This window comes from Ooceraea biroi, chromosome 13 (genome assembly GCF_003672135.1).
Source record: "Ooceraea biroi isolate clonal line C1 chromosome 13, Obir_v5.4, whole genome shotgun sequence".
Lineage (NCBI taxonomy): Eukaryota > Metazoa > Arthropoda > Insecta > Hymenoptera > Formicidae > Ooceraea > Ooceraea biroi.
Genome location: NC_039518.1, coordinates 8,637,352 through 8,650,006, shown reverse-complemented (window position 1 = coordinate 8,650,006; position 12,655 = coordinate 8,637,352). Strand labels below are relative to the sequence as shown.

General features: G+C 39.1%; 5 protein-coding genes across 9 annotated transcripts; 3 read left to right on the top strand and 2 right to left on the bottom strand.

Moving 5' to 3' along the window:
* The first annotated feature begins 81 nt into the window (after window positions 1–81).
* Window positions 82–2,446, top strand: LOC105286253 (tripartite motif-containing protein 45). 2 transcript variants are annotated; one of them, XM_011351077.3, is made up of 6 exons: window positions 82–367; window positions 437–641; window positions 821–1,071; window positions 1,213–1,397; window positions 1,509–1,709; window positions 1,786–2,446. In XM_011351077.3, the coding sequence occupies exons 2-6, from the start codon at window positions 454–456 to the stop codon at window positions 2,008–2,010; spliced, it is 1,050 nt and encodes a 349-aa protein (XP_011349379.1). In that variant the 5' UTR covers window positions 82–367; window positions 437–453; the 3' UTR covers window positions 2,011–2,446. The 2 variants fall into 2 exon arrangements, with proteins under 2 accessions (XP_011349379.1, XP_011349378.1); XM_011351076.3 differs by having other exon boundaries at window positions 1,213–1,709.
* A 129-nt stretch (window positions 2,447–2,575) lies between these two features.
* LOC105286247 lies at window positions 2,576–3,391 on the bottom strand. Its single transcript, XM_011351063.2, has 3 exons — window positions 3,097–3,391; window positions 2,879–3,007; window positions 2,576–2,759 (listed from the first exon to the last, which is right to left on the bottom strand). The coding sequence occupies exons 1-3, from the start codon at window positions 3,320–3,322 to the stop codon at window positions 2,629–2,631; spliced, it is 486 nt and encodes a 161-aa protein (XP_011349365.1). The 5' UTR covers window positions 3,323–3,391; the 3' UTR covers window positions 2,576–2,628.
* Window positions 3,392–3,545: 154 nt separating this feature from the next.
* Window positions 3,546–5,159, bottom strand: LOC105286246 (peflin). Of its 2 annotated transcripts, none has more exons than XM_011351061.3 (4): window positions 4,849–5,159; window positions 4,476–4,650; window positions 4,081–4,359; window positions 3,546–3,948 (listed from the first exon to the last, which is right to left on the bottom strand). In XM_011351061.3, exons 1-4 carry the CDS (start codon window positions 4,858–4,860, stop codon window positions 3,857–3,859), a joined length of 558 nt encoding a protein of 185 aa, XP_011349363.1. In that variant the 5' UTR covers window positions 4,861–5,159; the 3' UTR covers window positions 3,546–3,856. The 2 variants fall into 2 exon arrangements, with proteins under 2 accessions (XP_011349363.1, XP_011349364.1); XM_011351062.3 differs by having other exon boundaries at window positions 5,014–5,159.
* Window positions 5,160–5,296: 137 nt separating this feature from the next.
* On the top strand, window positions 5,297–8,308 carry LOC105286245 (survival of motor neuron-related-splicing factor 30). Its single transcript, XM_011351060.3, has 5 exons — window positions 5,297–5,630; window positions 6,191–6,414; window positions 6,776–6,925; window positions 7,551–7,701; window positions 7,783–8,308. Exons 1-5 carry the CDS (start codon window positions 5,592–5,594, stop codon window positions 7,924–7,926), a joined length of 708 nt encoding a protein of 235 aa, XP_011349362.1. The 5' UTR covers window positions 5,297–5,591; the 3' UTR covers window positions 7,927–8,308.
* Window positions 8,309–8,540: 232 nt separating this feature from the next.
* LOC105286244 (solute carrier family 12 member 8) lies at window positions 8,541–12,627 on the top strand. 3 transcript variants are annotated; one of them, XM_011351058.3, is made up of 11 exons: window positions 8,543–8,772; window positions 8,918–9,120; window positions 9,191–9,371; window positions 9,487–9,632; window positions 9,705–9,936; window positions 10,102–10,303; window positions 10,394–10,628; window positions 10,695–11,015; window positions 11,100–11,261; window positions 11,393–11,571; window positions 11,709–12,627. In XM_011351058.3, the coding sequence occupies exons 2-11, from the start codon at window positions 8,929–8,931 to the stop codon at window positions 11,866–11,868; spliced, it is 2,010 nt and encodes a 669-aa protein (XP_011349360.1). In that variant the 5' UTR covers window positions 8,543–8,772; window positions 8,918–8,928; the 3' UTR covers window positions 11,869–12,627. The 3 variants fall into 3 exon arrangements, with proteins under 3 accessions (XP_011349359.1, XP_011349358.1, XP_011349360.1); XM_011351057.3 differs by having other exon boundaries at window positions 8,541–8,776; window positions 10,695–11,261; XM_011351056.3 differs by having other exon boundaries at window positions 8,542–8,772; window positions 10,695–11,261.
* The last annotated feature ends 28 nt before the right edge of the window (window positions 12,628–12,655 follow it).

Genomic DNA, 12,655 nt, shown 5'->3' with positions numbered 1-12,655 from the left:
TACTTTACTTAAATATAGAAATAATTGTCTTTGCGTTTTTGATTTTAGTGTTTTTAATATTTCTTCATCAATGAAAGAATTATTTGTCTAACTTAAATATTACGTCTTGCGACGGTAAGCATTTGCAGAGAAAAATGTGCGCGATTGAGTTTTCTAAATCTGATCCAGCAGGCAATTTATACGTTAAAATTGACTAGTAGATTTTGTGTTTTGAGTCAAGTGCTGCACGCGTTTGGCTCGTGGCCTATGTTTTAAAGCTATTTTTAACTCGCCGTGTGGCGAACAAGTTTCAAGTAGTAGGAAACTACACCTTCGCGCGACCCGTTGATTCATTTTCGCATCCGTTAATTATACTTCAGTTTTCATGGTGAGTTATCATTATAATTCTGGCATTGAAGATACGTTTATCTTCATTAATAGCATTTTTGTTACGTAGTACGATGTAAGTAATCGATGGATTTCGTAAATTGTTCAAAACATTCTTCAAAAAGTTGCTGCGGTCGCGAAACTGAAGTAGACAGCGAGGTCGGGAGTTGCGATCATATCTACGCAAGTTTGGTCGAATGTAAAAGCAAAGTAACGAAAAATACGGAAGATTTTGTTAACACCGAGCCAAAAGCGATAACTTTTGCCAATAAACGGTGAGTAATGCTTACAAAACGGCAGTTTAAGCGAAACTTAAAAGTCATTACATATTTAATATTAGTTGAATTCATGACTATTACATTATTTAAAAAGTAATTGCAAGATATGGTAATTTGAGAACTTTTACGTAAGACTTGTCCTTACAATGGATGTAAACGGTCCCGATTATTTCTAGTAATGAAGATTTCCGCAAAAGGCACACCTTTACAAATTCGAGCAGCTTCAGACGTCGGCCTTCTCCCGTTTTGTCACGCAAAATGGCCAGCGAAGTCGAGCCGAGGGAAGTAGCGCATTATTCATCGTATAAATTGTCGCGCGATGCAAATTTTCACTGTCCCAGATGTGGACAGAGAATGGAAGAGCCTAGACTGCTCCCTTGCTTACATCCCATATGCTTGTCGTGCGTCTATGAATTAATGAACAAACGTAAGTGACCAGTAACGCTATTCGACGTCTAACAATATCCGATTAACACCGCAGCTGCCTTGTATGTCTACATTATGTTTCACAATACTTCATCCGTCATGAAGCACGTTAAAAAATGTTACTACATTATTTACATATTAGCTTCGTACATTTCTTCGAAAAACGAAATACGGGAAATGTGTCCCTTATGCGATTCGCACCTGCCGAATGTTAATTCTGCCGTACCAGTGCCGCATTATCCTCTGCAACATCGTTTAGTTATGGACACTATGCGACGCAAATTGGTCAACAGGGTTCTTTGCGACACTTGCGCAGGCGAAGTTCTGGTAACGAAAGAGATTTACATATTTTTGAATATCTTATTGCTCTCTTCATCTCCTTTTCAAATTCATTATCGCGTATTATTAGTTATAGAATATTATACATTATTTTTTAAGGCCCTTGTACAGTGTTCTACGTGTTTGCGCAATTTCTGTTTGGAGTGCGGTAAACAACATGAGCAACAAAATATCATGGAAATGAGGGCGATCAAACACTTAATGAGGCCACTGTGGGAGGCTACTAGAGTACGACGAACGATTTTGTGCCAGATACACCCGATGCACGCTTTAAGATTTTATTGCATTGCATGCCAACAGGTTCACAACACTCTCATTTCTTACATATAATAATTTTCAAAAAAGAGAACGAGTATAACAATTTGTGAATGTTTAGGTAACGTGTAAAGAATGTATGTGGAGTATGCAGCACAGAGGTCATGCCACTGAAGATGCCATCGACATAGGAAAACGAGCTACCGCATACTTAACAATGTTGTTGCAAAAAGCGAGAATATATGTAAATAATTTGTTGATTCAGTATAATCATGATGTATTCTCGAATAACGGTTTTGAGGAGCAACAAGATGTAAGCAAGATTCACAGGTATGTGCAACTATGACTTTACATTAGAATTGTGTATGAATAATTATTCCTCAAAAGAAAACCCGAAATATTCCAAAAATTTGTCAAATTCTATTTATATATATACTTGTATTATATACAAGTATTATATATAACATTTTAATATATAGGACCATACAAAAATTAATTTACATTAATATTGATACACTGTGATACGCAATTGTCATGTGATTAACAAGAAAATAATTAACAAATAGATTTAAAAATATATATATATATATATATAAAGCGATAATTGTCATTTGAGGTATAAAGTATTGCAAGGATTTAATTTCTCTACTGCCAATTTAGGATGTATTATATATAAGATTAGTAAGTTAAGTCGCGGATTTTTGTAACTAATTAATTATTGTAATATATGGATGTACAGAATATAAAAGATACGTAGTTTATATTATATATAAACAATTCTCTGAAGTGCAGCGTACTGTATCTTGTACCCATTACGTTCCACCATAAAAAATATTTTGTCAACACCCTCTCCCAAAAGACACTCTTCAAAATTTACTTTTAAGTAATCGGAATAATACAAATTTAAATAATTATTATAGCCAAGTGTTGTTGCTTTATTCAGAATTGATTATTTTATTAAGACTTACAACATAAGTTGGTGCACAGCTTTTCGCGGAATTAAGCAACGCCCGTTACGTAATATGGACCCACAACAGGACCAATGATTAATGCCTGGATGTCCAATGTGTCCGTGGCCGCAACCTTTGTATCCACCTTTACAAAAATGATTTAACAAGAGTTATTTTTTTAATATTTCAAAACAATTACAATATTTGATTTCTCTCATTGGCTCAATTTGTACTCCACGACTGCCATGTAAAGACTTTACTTACCAGGCATCCTGGCTCTACAGCCACAAGTCACTTCCTTCTTTCCACCACTGGAGCAGAATGTACAGCAATGATAAATACCACTGTGCGTAAGTCTTAAAGCTGACAATCTTCCATTCCTGTAACGACGTTCTGTAAGCAAGAATATAACACGCATAATTAAAAGCATAAAACATACTGCTTCCCAAACCAGGAAAATTCAGATAATGTAAAGTACGTACCATCTTCTGTCGTTACACTCGTTACACCCAATTTACTGAATCTCCTCGCTATTGTTCCAACAAGTGTCAGTATTTCTACTTCGGAACCATCGGCAAGCAAATCGTTCACTAACGAAATGGCATCCAGGAGGCGTCGTGCTCTTTGTAATCGGTCGAACTCTTGAATTCTCTCTTGAGCCTGTTTCATGTGGAGCAGCAAGACTTCGGAGTTCCAGAAACTTGACATATCTGCGCTACTTTTGGAATATCTGCGTAGAAAATCCTCATTTACCTTTCTCTTCGCGCAATCATGTATAACAGTTCAATATGTGAAAACCTATGCGTGGAACATGTTTCGCAAAATGTATCTCGCATTAAAAATTGTCATGTGATATTCATATTTAGTGCTTTCTGATAAAGGCGCTTCATTGTCATTTGAGGTATTATCATATCAGCGGATTCCATAATTAGTTTCAACGCTTCTTACATTTATTCATATCTTTTATCCTATTTCAAATTCTTAAAATATTATATATTCGCTCAGTTATGAATAAAGTATAATAAAAACTTCGGTGTGTACAATAAATGTACGAATTATAAAAAGTGTATATAAGAATTTTTTAAATATCTATGATAAGCCTAGAAAAAGCTATACGCATAAACTTATTATTTTACATCGTTTCCTGAGATAGAAAAATAGAATCTGCAGTGCAAGCTACAAGTATCCTCTCGAGTGCTGCTAAGGATAATTTAACTGTTTTATTATCAAAAGATGCGGGTATTATATGCTGCAACTAAGAGCCACTGCCAAGAAATCTTCAAATGCGATGGTAATCGTTCCAGTTTGATCCGTGTCTCTTGTTCTAAATGCTTCTACAAGATAAAATACTAAATTATTATCAAAACATTACATTTCAACATATTTTTACAAATTTAGCATTAAATACGCAATCTTTTAATAATATAATTGTTCAATTTTACCTCTTTTGAAACAAATTTACTCACCTGTAAACCTTTGTATTTGAACGCACAAAACTATGAACTGATCAATGGTAATGGATTGATGACCACGAAGATCGCTCTTTTTTATGAGAAATTCAATAAACTGTGGACTAAGTTTGTAGCCCATTTGCGTTAGAGCGGCATTGAGTTCGCTCTCTTGAATACTGCCTGACTTATCATGGTCGAAGCCACGAAAGACACCGAGCCATGCATTCACATAATTATAGAGAGCTTGGAATTCCGATATATTTATAGTGCCATTCTTTTCTTTATCAAACATGCCTATAAATTGAGCAAAACAATCCTTACCAATATCTTCAAATAAAAATTGTCTTAAACCTATGATCTGATGTTTCACACTTTGATTCATTGCAGACATACAAAGATGACAAACATACCGATCATTAATTTGCACGCTGTGTCAGAAAAAGTGCCTCCTTGACCATTAGCCAACGCTGACTGCAGTTCCGTCGCTGATATCCGTCCACTCCCATCTCTATCCACTGTGGAGAACCATTGCTGAACGTTTGGATCGATTCCGGATCCAGGGTTAGTAGAACCGTACATTGCGTTCTTGAAGAACAAATTTGAACAAATTATAATATATCATATAAAAGAAGCAAATGCTGATTGTATTAGGACTATTAATGTGCACATATACATCAAACAATTCAACAATAGAGAAAATTAGTAAAAGCTAAGCGAACAAGCATGCATTAGCTGTCACATTTTTGTTGCATGTAATGTGTAGTTGTTATTACTCGAAATTACCGGATATGCCATGATAATTCTTTCTTCGATCTAAGTACAAATTACTGTTATACAACTGTCGTTTTTATTCTCAGACTGTCATCATGAAAGTTTACGTTATTACAGAATTACAGTTAAAGTATGTAAACGATCCTCTCATATATGCTAGTAGCACATTTTACATACGGGAAACACACGGGAAGAACTTTATTTTAGAAGACGAGAAGCTTTAGATTCTTGTCGACACGCATATATCACTGCGATATTTCTGCGACTGATGGATTTTTTAGCTCCAAGTTTCCTCTCGCACATCTGTCAACGACAATTTGCGTACCAACATGATCGTCCTAAATAGGGGAATGCAGTTTCCCCCAGTTGTGATCGAGCTGCACCAATCAAAACCTTGCCGCCTCACAAAAATATCGTGAAGTTCGTGTTGCTGCTCCGGTCGGACATATTGCGCCGTCGTATAATCAGTCGCCGCCATCTTGCAAACAAAAGTGAGGCTGACTCTTCAGCTTTTGTACTTTTAACATATACTTTTCTCCTTACTCGTCTCATTTTCTCTGCGATAATCGTCGCAGTAACTGTGTAACATTATAATTTTTGAGGAGATAATCAACTCCATTGCAGTGGCGCGTTCGTAACGGTATCGCGCTTGGTATCGGAGGGCATCGCTTATCGATAACATTTCGCACGTCGTGAAAGAAAGAAAGGCCTAATAATTGCTATCGCACTGTGAATCCGCCTCTAAATCGAGCATCATGGATGACTTACAGAGTTACAAACTACAACTTCAACAGGTATCTTGCTACTTCCTTGTAATCTCATAGTGTTAGAAAAATAAGGTTTGTTCGCGTCGCATGCTCCAGTGTACACCAGGGAGCACTTGGGTCACGGATAAAATGACAGTATTGGAGCGCGTTGGGGCGAATAGGAGCATGTGGAGTAAGCGACGCGATTTTTTTAAATGTCCCGGTTGGGACGAAAACGCCTTCAACCCGCCTCTCTAGGGTTATTTAGCGTAAACTTCAAAATATTTCTCCATTCAATCCCTTTTAAACTCAATAACACGTTATTTCTCCATTCAATCGCTTTTAAACTCGATAACACGTCCAAAAACTCAAAAATACAACAACCAAAATCCGTAAGCGACGCGAACAAACCTATAGGCTAATGTATCCTCAATAAATAATTCAATCATAGAACAACAATATTATGTGTAAAAAGATTCTTTAATGATTAATGGCATCAAATGTTTATTTAAAAAAACACGAGTTTTACATAATTTTTATACAATTTAATTGTTTTATTGTGCACAGTGTTCTTGCGACTGACTCATCTCATGTTTCTCTGATTACAGGTGGAGGCGGCTCTCACGACAGATCCAAATAATGAGGAGCTAATAAAACTGAAATTCGATCTGAAGGAAGTAATAAAGCTGACACATGATTTAATTAAGTCACAACAACAGGAAAAAAGACAAGCTAATGGCATGGATGCTAAAGATCCTATTTTGCTTGCAGTTCTGGCCAATAAGTGGAAAGTCGGCGATCAGTGCATGGCACCTTGGAGCGAGGACAGCAAGTGAGTATTACTTGGGCTTCCTATTTTTACTGTTAAATGGAATCTCGATTGGATGTTGCAAGATGTGTTATTTATTTTCCAAATTTTATATTTTTGTTTTATTTTTCACAGTTTATTTTCAGCCAAATTATATTTAATGTCGAAAATTAAAGAGTAACAGGAAAGACAAAAAGTACAAAGGTACTAAAGCGCTAATCATAAAGCAATGTTTGCTAAAAATCGATACATGACAATATCTGAAATGACATACAATAGCTCTTGTTTCGTGTTTAATAAATTAAGTATTTTGTATGGTTTATTTTATAGTAGAATTATATGCAATGTACGAGCTTGTGTTATATGTTTCTCGAAAATTTCGCAGGTACTATGAAGCGACTATAGATTCAATTAGTGAAGATGGACTCGTAAACATAACGTTCAATGAATACAAGAACACTGACGTCACTATGCTCAGTCAACTGAAATCCGTCGCGAAGAGGCCAGCATCGGATTGGGCAGATCAGAAATCCAAGTGAGTTGTTTTTTTTTTATTCAAGATTACTCTGTAATCTTGAATAAAAAAAAACAATGCTACAGATAAGTGCAAAAATTTGTTTATAATTGTGCATCCTTGTTTTTATGAGAAACGTAGTGTCCATTACTAATCGATTTGTTTTTCCTCTTGTCCCCGTTTTCTGAATTTGGCAACGGTTTCCCCACGATTGGTATTTGGTATTCGGTCTGAGATTGCGTTATTGTTCCTTTATCGTGTTACGATGTCGCACGGTCCGTGTGTGTCGGCGAGCTGCAGGAAAAGGTAACGAGAAAAGGTCGAAATTCTCTGATACCATGTCTACGTAAAACAAATCTCATGTAATTATATAAAAACAATTAATAAGAATTGTATACCCGTAATCCTCCTCTCTAATTATGTACATGTGGCAGTCATATAACGCCAGTCAGAAAAACAAAATTAATTTAACAATTTAATTTAATAAACAACCAAGTTACGAAAATTAATGCTAATTAATTTTCTTTTTTATTATACAATCAATCGGCATCAAAGTTTCATGCGATGCATTTTTCTGACTAGCGGGCAGCGAGTTTCTACCTACCTATATATTATTAATCCAGATAATAGAGTCATTTGTTTACAGGAAGATGCAAGCAGCTGCAGTTGCGGGTTCAGATCCCAACAAACAGAGAGAATATCTTAAGAAGAAGAAGCAGAGGAAGTTGCAGCGATTTAAAGAACTCGAGGAAGAACGTGAGCTGGAAAAAAATAAGTGGCTGGCGTTCACCAATAAGGTACGCGTGACAAGAAATTCTATCTGTGTGTATCTACTAAGATTTACATATAGCTTTTATAATCATCCAATTACTTTGCAGTCTTCGAAGAAGGGCGTCATAAAGAAGAGCATCTTCGCGACGCCGGAGAACGTGAACGGTCGCGTGGGGATTGGTACGTGCGGCGTGAGCGGTCGGGAGATGACCAAGTTCAGCAACGGGGAGAAGTGGAGACGGGGAGCTTAAGTTAACTTAAATGTAAATAAGTAGATATTGTAACTTGGTGAGAGATAGAAAGTTTTACTTGGAATTATTGTTATGTTGCACCGACTGATTTACGAACCGGATGTACGTGATGTAATTTTAAGTTATCAGGACTAATCGAGCGGGTGCGTGTTCGCGGAGCAGTGACGGTGATAGTTTTCAGGTGCGCGCAGCAGGTACGTTCTCTCAACACTGATATTCTGTGCGTAACGAGACGACTTTCGGATTTTTTACCGTAACACGCGCTACACGAATATAACTGCGAGCGAATAAATGTGTTTCTAGATTACTATGTTTCCGTGAATATGATTCATTTACAAAGATAACTCCTTGATATAAAAATAAATGTATATTTTAACGTGCAGCATCCTTGAGAACGTTTTCTCCTATAAAAAAAAACCTGCCAATGAAATGGAAAAGAGGATTGTTGCATGCACTTTTTTTTCATTAATTGTGATTTGACAATAGCAGATTATTCTCATAGTTATCATTTTAATTATCAGCAACCCCCAAGTGTATAGCCGGTAATGTCATGTTCTTCAGTTACCCCCTGGGGCCACCTCGTGAACGAGATTTTCAGCAGGATTGCGCCACCTTGTCGGTGGCATAGATCAGCGTTAGAAAGCTCAAGATGGTGGGTCTCGCCTGATCTGTCACACGTCAGCAGTGACTGATAATTCGAGGAAAATGCGGGCACGCCGTACTGATAAAGCGAGAAAATAATTGATAAACGCGAAACGTTATCGTGCCGCGCTCGTGTGATGCTGCAAGTCGATTGTTCCTTCGTGGATTCCGTCTGCTAACCTAGACGCGATATTGACGTGAAACGTGAGTGAGTCGCAGGAAAACTTGCTCTTGAAAATAATGTAAAAATTTCGCGATAACGATATCGCCGATCTGATTGATGCTCTCGATGACAATCCGGACGAGGACGTCGATAAGCCGGAATTGACGACGTAATTTATGCACACAGAGAGAGGAAACATGGGCTCGAACGAGGAGAACAAGCTTTCGAACGGTGACGTCGCGGTGCACCGAGACGTCGAGTGGGCCAAGTATGGTTTGCGCGATCCGGAAGCGCCAAGGAACGCGAAACGAGACAGCGAGGGCAATAACAATGCGCTTGGCCCGGAAATGTATCAGACTGGCGCGAACGAGTTATTCGCGCAGGAATACGTAAGCGCTTGTAATGCTCCTAATGTGGTACGTAATGTACGCTACGGCTGCACTCTGTAACTCTCCCTAGAGCTCGGATCCTTGGTGGAAGTCGAACTTCTTCATCTCCCAACCCGTGCTGTTTGGAACCTGGGACGGGGTCTTCACGTCCTGCCTCATTAACATATTTGGAGTGATCGTGTTCTTGAGATCCGGGTGGATAGTCGGCCAAGCAGGTGTTTTAAATGCTATGCTAATCATTCTGTGTACAGGTACAGCTTAGTTTATGTTAATTAAATTGGCATTAATTAATTCATATTAATTAAAGGTATACGATCTATTGATATTTGTTATTATCACGTTTATTACGTGTTTGAACGATTGCAGTGTGCATCGCATTGGTGACAGTGTTATCAGCTGTGGGAATATGCGAGCGATGCAGAGTCGAGAGTGGCGGAGTGTACTTTCTGTTGTCGCACGTGTTGGGCTCGAGATTCGGCGGCTCCATCGGATTGCTTTACTGCTTCGGACAGGTGATAACGAGTGAAATCACTTTGCACTTATCTCTCAGCGTTCCAAGAATCGGTTTGTGGATTTTATTTCAGGCGGTGGGTTGTGCTCTAAACGTTTTAGGTTTTGGGGAATCGATGGCCGGTCTTGTAGGTTTGGAGTCGGCCTGGGCACAGCGCGGTTTCGCGTGCGCAGCCGTCGTGCTGTTATCCGTAATCAACGTAGCTGGTGTTAAGTGGGTCGTAAAATTGCAATTTGTCCTTCTCTTGATTCTGCTCTTTGCGGGAGTTGATTTTATAGTTGGAAGTTTCGTCCATACCAATGTTGGTAAGATAATATCAATCATAAAGACGATCTTATGCATGCATATATTTTCCTTAACCCAGGATTGTGTGGAATTTCTGCAGTTTGAATTTCTGTAAACCTTGTTGCGTAAATGAAAAGATACAGATACTTTTACAGCTGAGCTTGTAACACTAAATATGCTCGCAGATGCCGGTTTCAACGGCTGGCTGTGGGAGAATCTAAGAAACAACTCGTTCCCTGATTATCAGGATGGATACAGCTGGTTCACCGTGTTCGGTGTCTTCTTTCCGACAGTTACTGGTGTCTTGGCTGGAATTAATATGAGTGGAGACCTCAGGCATCCATCCAGTGATATCCCGAACGGTACCTTGGCAGCTTTGGGAACTGGGTAGGAAAAATGATTGTCGACACTTCAAAAATTTCTTGATACTTGCTCTGCTTTATTATTCATTATTTTGCAAACAATCGCTGTTTGCAGGACGCTCCTATACGTTTGCTTCTCACTGATCCTCGCGACGACTTGCATCAGGAGCGCCTTACTTACAAACTTTACCATCGCGTCGACAGTGTCGGCAAGCTCGGTGATGCTACTCGCTGGCCTCTACGTTTCGTCGTTCAGCAGCTGTTTGGGCGCTATGTACGGCACGCCTCGCGTTCTCCAGTCTATTGCCAGCCAGAACGTCATACCAGGAATGAGCTGCTTACAGAGAGGGGTAAATCATACGTTTTACATTAGAGCCTTGTATTCGTTTACCGCTGAACGTACATATTGCTTTCAGAAAGGACCAAATAAAGTACCTGTATACGCAATGTTGGTTGTTGCCGTGGTAACTTTGACGTTCATCATCACCGGACAGATCAATACACTCGCACCGATCGTGACGATGCCTTTTCTATTGACGTACGCGTGTTTGGACTACGCGTACTTCGCTCTCGCGCAAACGTTTGATCTCCGACACACGCGCGAGCAGAGATTCCGCACGCAGTCGCCGACATTCGATCGGAACTATGGCTCCGCGAGCAGACACAGCTCGATAACCGATATAGACAACGATCTGGACAGCTTATTCCCCGAGAGGATCAGACACAAGAATCTTGCGGTGAGAAATCGCGTGCAACGTACATCTGACAGTTTCTTCCTGTCCAGTTTCGAAGAACATCAACTTATCGATTGTTATTTGCAGAGGAACAACAGTATTTCTGATAATAACGTGTATGTGGACTCGTCGCCGAGCATCGAGGATAACGCTAGCGTAGCCAGTGCATCCGAACGGAAGGTTCACATACACAGTAAATTGGGAAATTGGTACAGTCCTTTGTGCAATAGGTGGTTTTCGTTGTTGGGCGTAAGTAAAAAAACAAATATTACGATTATTAATAAATATAAAATTTTGTCATACTTAAGGGAAATCTTTTATGATATTTTAGGTGTATTAAAATATGCATTCATGGTTTGTACGTTTTGTTGAAATTTCAGTGTCTCGTGAAATTGTTCATAATGTTTCTCGTACACTGGGGATACGCTATCGCTAACATCGTGGTCGTGTTCCTCGTCTGGAGTTACGTCGGCCACGCTAATCCGGCAGTCAAGCCCGGAGTTTCCGCGGAATTCCAATTTTTCAAGTGGCTTCGGACCGCGTTGCTCCGACTAATGGGGTAAATTTGATCGTTATCTTAAGTTGATGAGTTCATAAAAATTAATAGTAATTTAAGCGGAAAGTCTCCTTTTTTTCCCTTTTAATATTAAATCCATTGCATTCTTCGGGGGTAGAATTTGTATTTTGTCATTGCAGGAGAAAGGTTTACGACTACGAGCAAATCGTGGTGACCCCGATGCATCCAGGCGTCGAGACGTGCTCGGCTCAACTGAACGAGGAGAATGAAGATTTCTCGGGGAGAAGGAGATACCATCAAACCGCGACGGTCACGGGCCAATACGTTAACGTCGATTAAACACATGCACGCGATCGTGCGATCCGGAATAACGCATTTCGCTGAGAAAATCACCTAACATCTCGGTAGTGAACGTATCTTTTTAGAACACGTTTCCACCGCCGATTCAGAGAAGATTAAGTAGATTTTGTACTAATACCCTAACAGCGTTCAATATGCTACTTAAGGATGTGACGAGGAGCAGCTTGCAGTAATTTTATTTTTTGTAGCAACTATTTTTATCCTACTCTGTAATATTGTCACAGTCGCACAAATAGCTAGCTAGTCCGATCGTATTTAATGTGCATATGCATTTATAAAGTGGAGCGCGGTGTAACTGCTGCAGCTTTGAGAGTATTAACAATCGAACAAACAGCTGATCAAACGCGAAGCTAATTGTATGAAACGTACAAAGAACTGATGATAAACGGTAGCGTCAGATTTTTTATAAGCATTTACTCGTCGCCATTGCCGTACGGTGATTTGTCCCCACGACGTTCAAGCCTGACGGTTCAACCGAAGAAAAATGTCGACCTGCTTAGTGAACCCCCCGTGACGACGGGATTCATCGTCTACGTGGCATGAGATTATACTTTTATAGCACTGCAATTGTAAATAATCGAGCGATAATAACGGTACGGCAATCGCATCGCGCATCAAAATACTCTTGTAAATACCTGATAATATATTTATAATACACTTATTTAACACTTTTGTAATTCTCGGAAACGCACGAACAAATTTGTAACTGCAGAAAGGAATATACATGTATGTGTGAAAGCGTGAATCGATTATTTCTATACTTCAC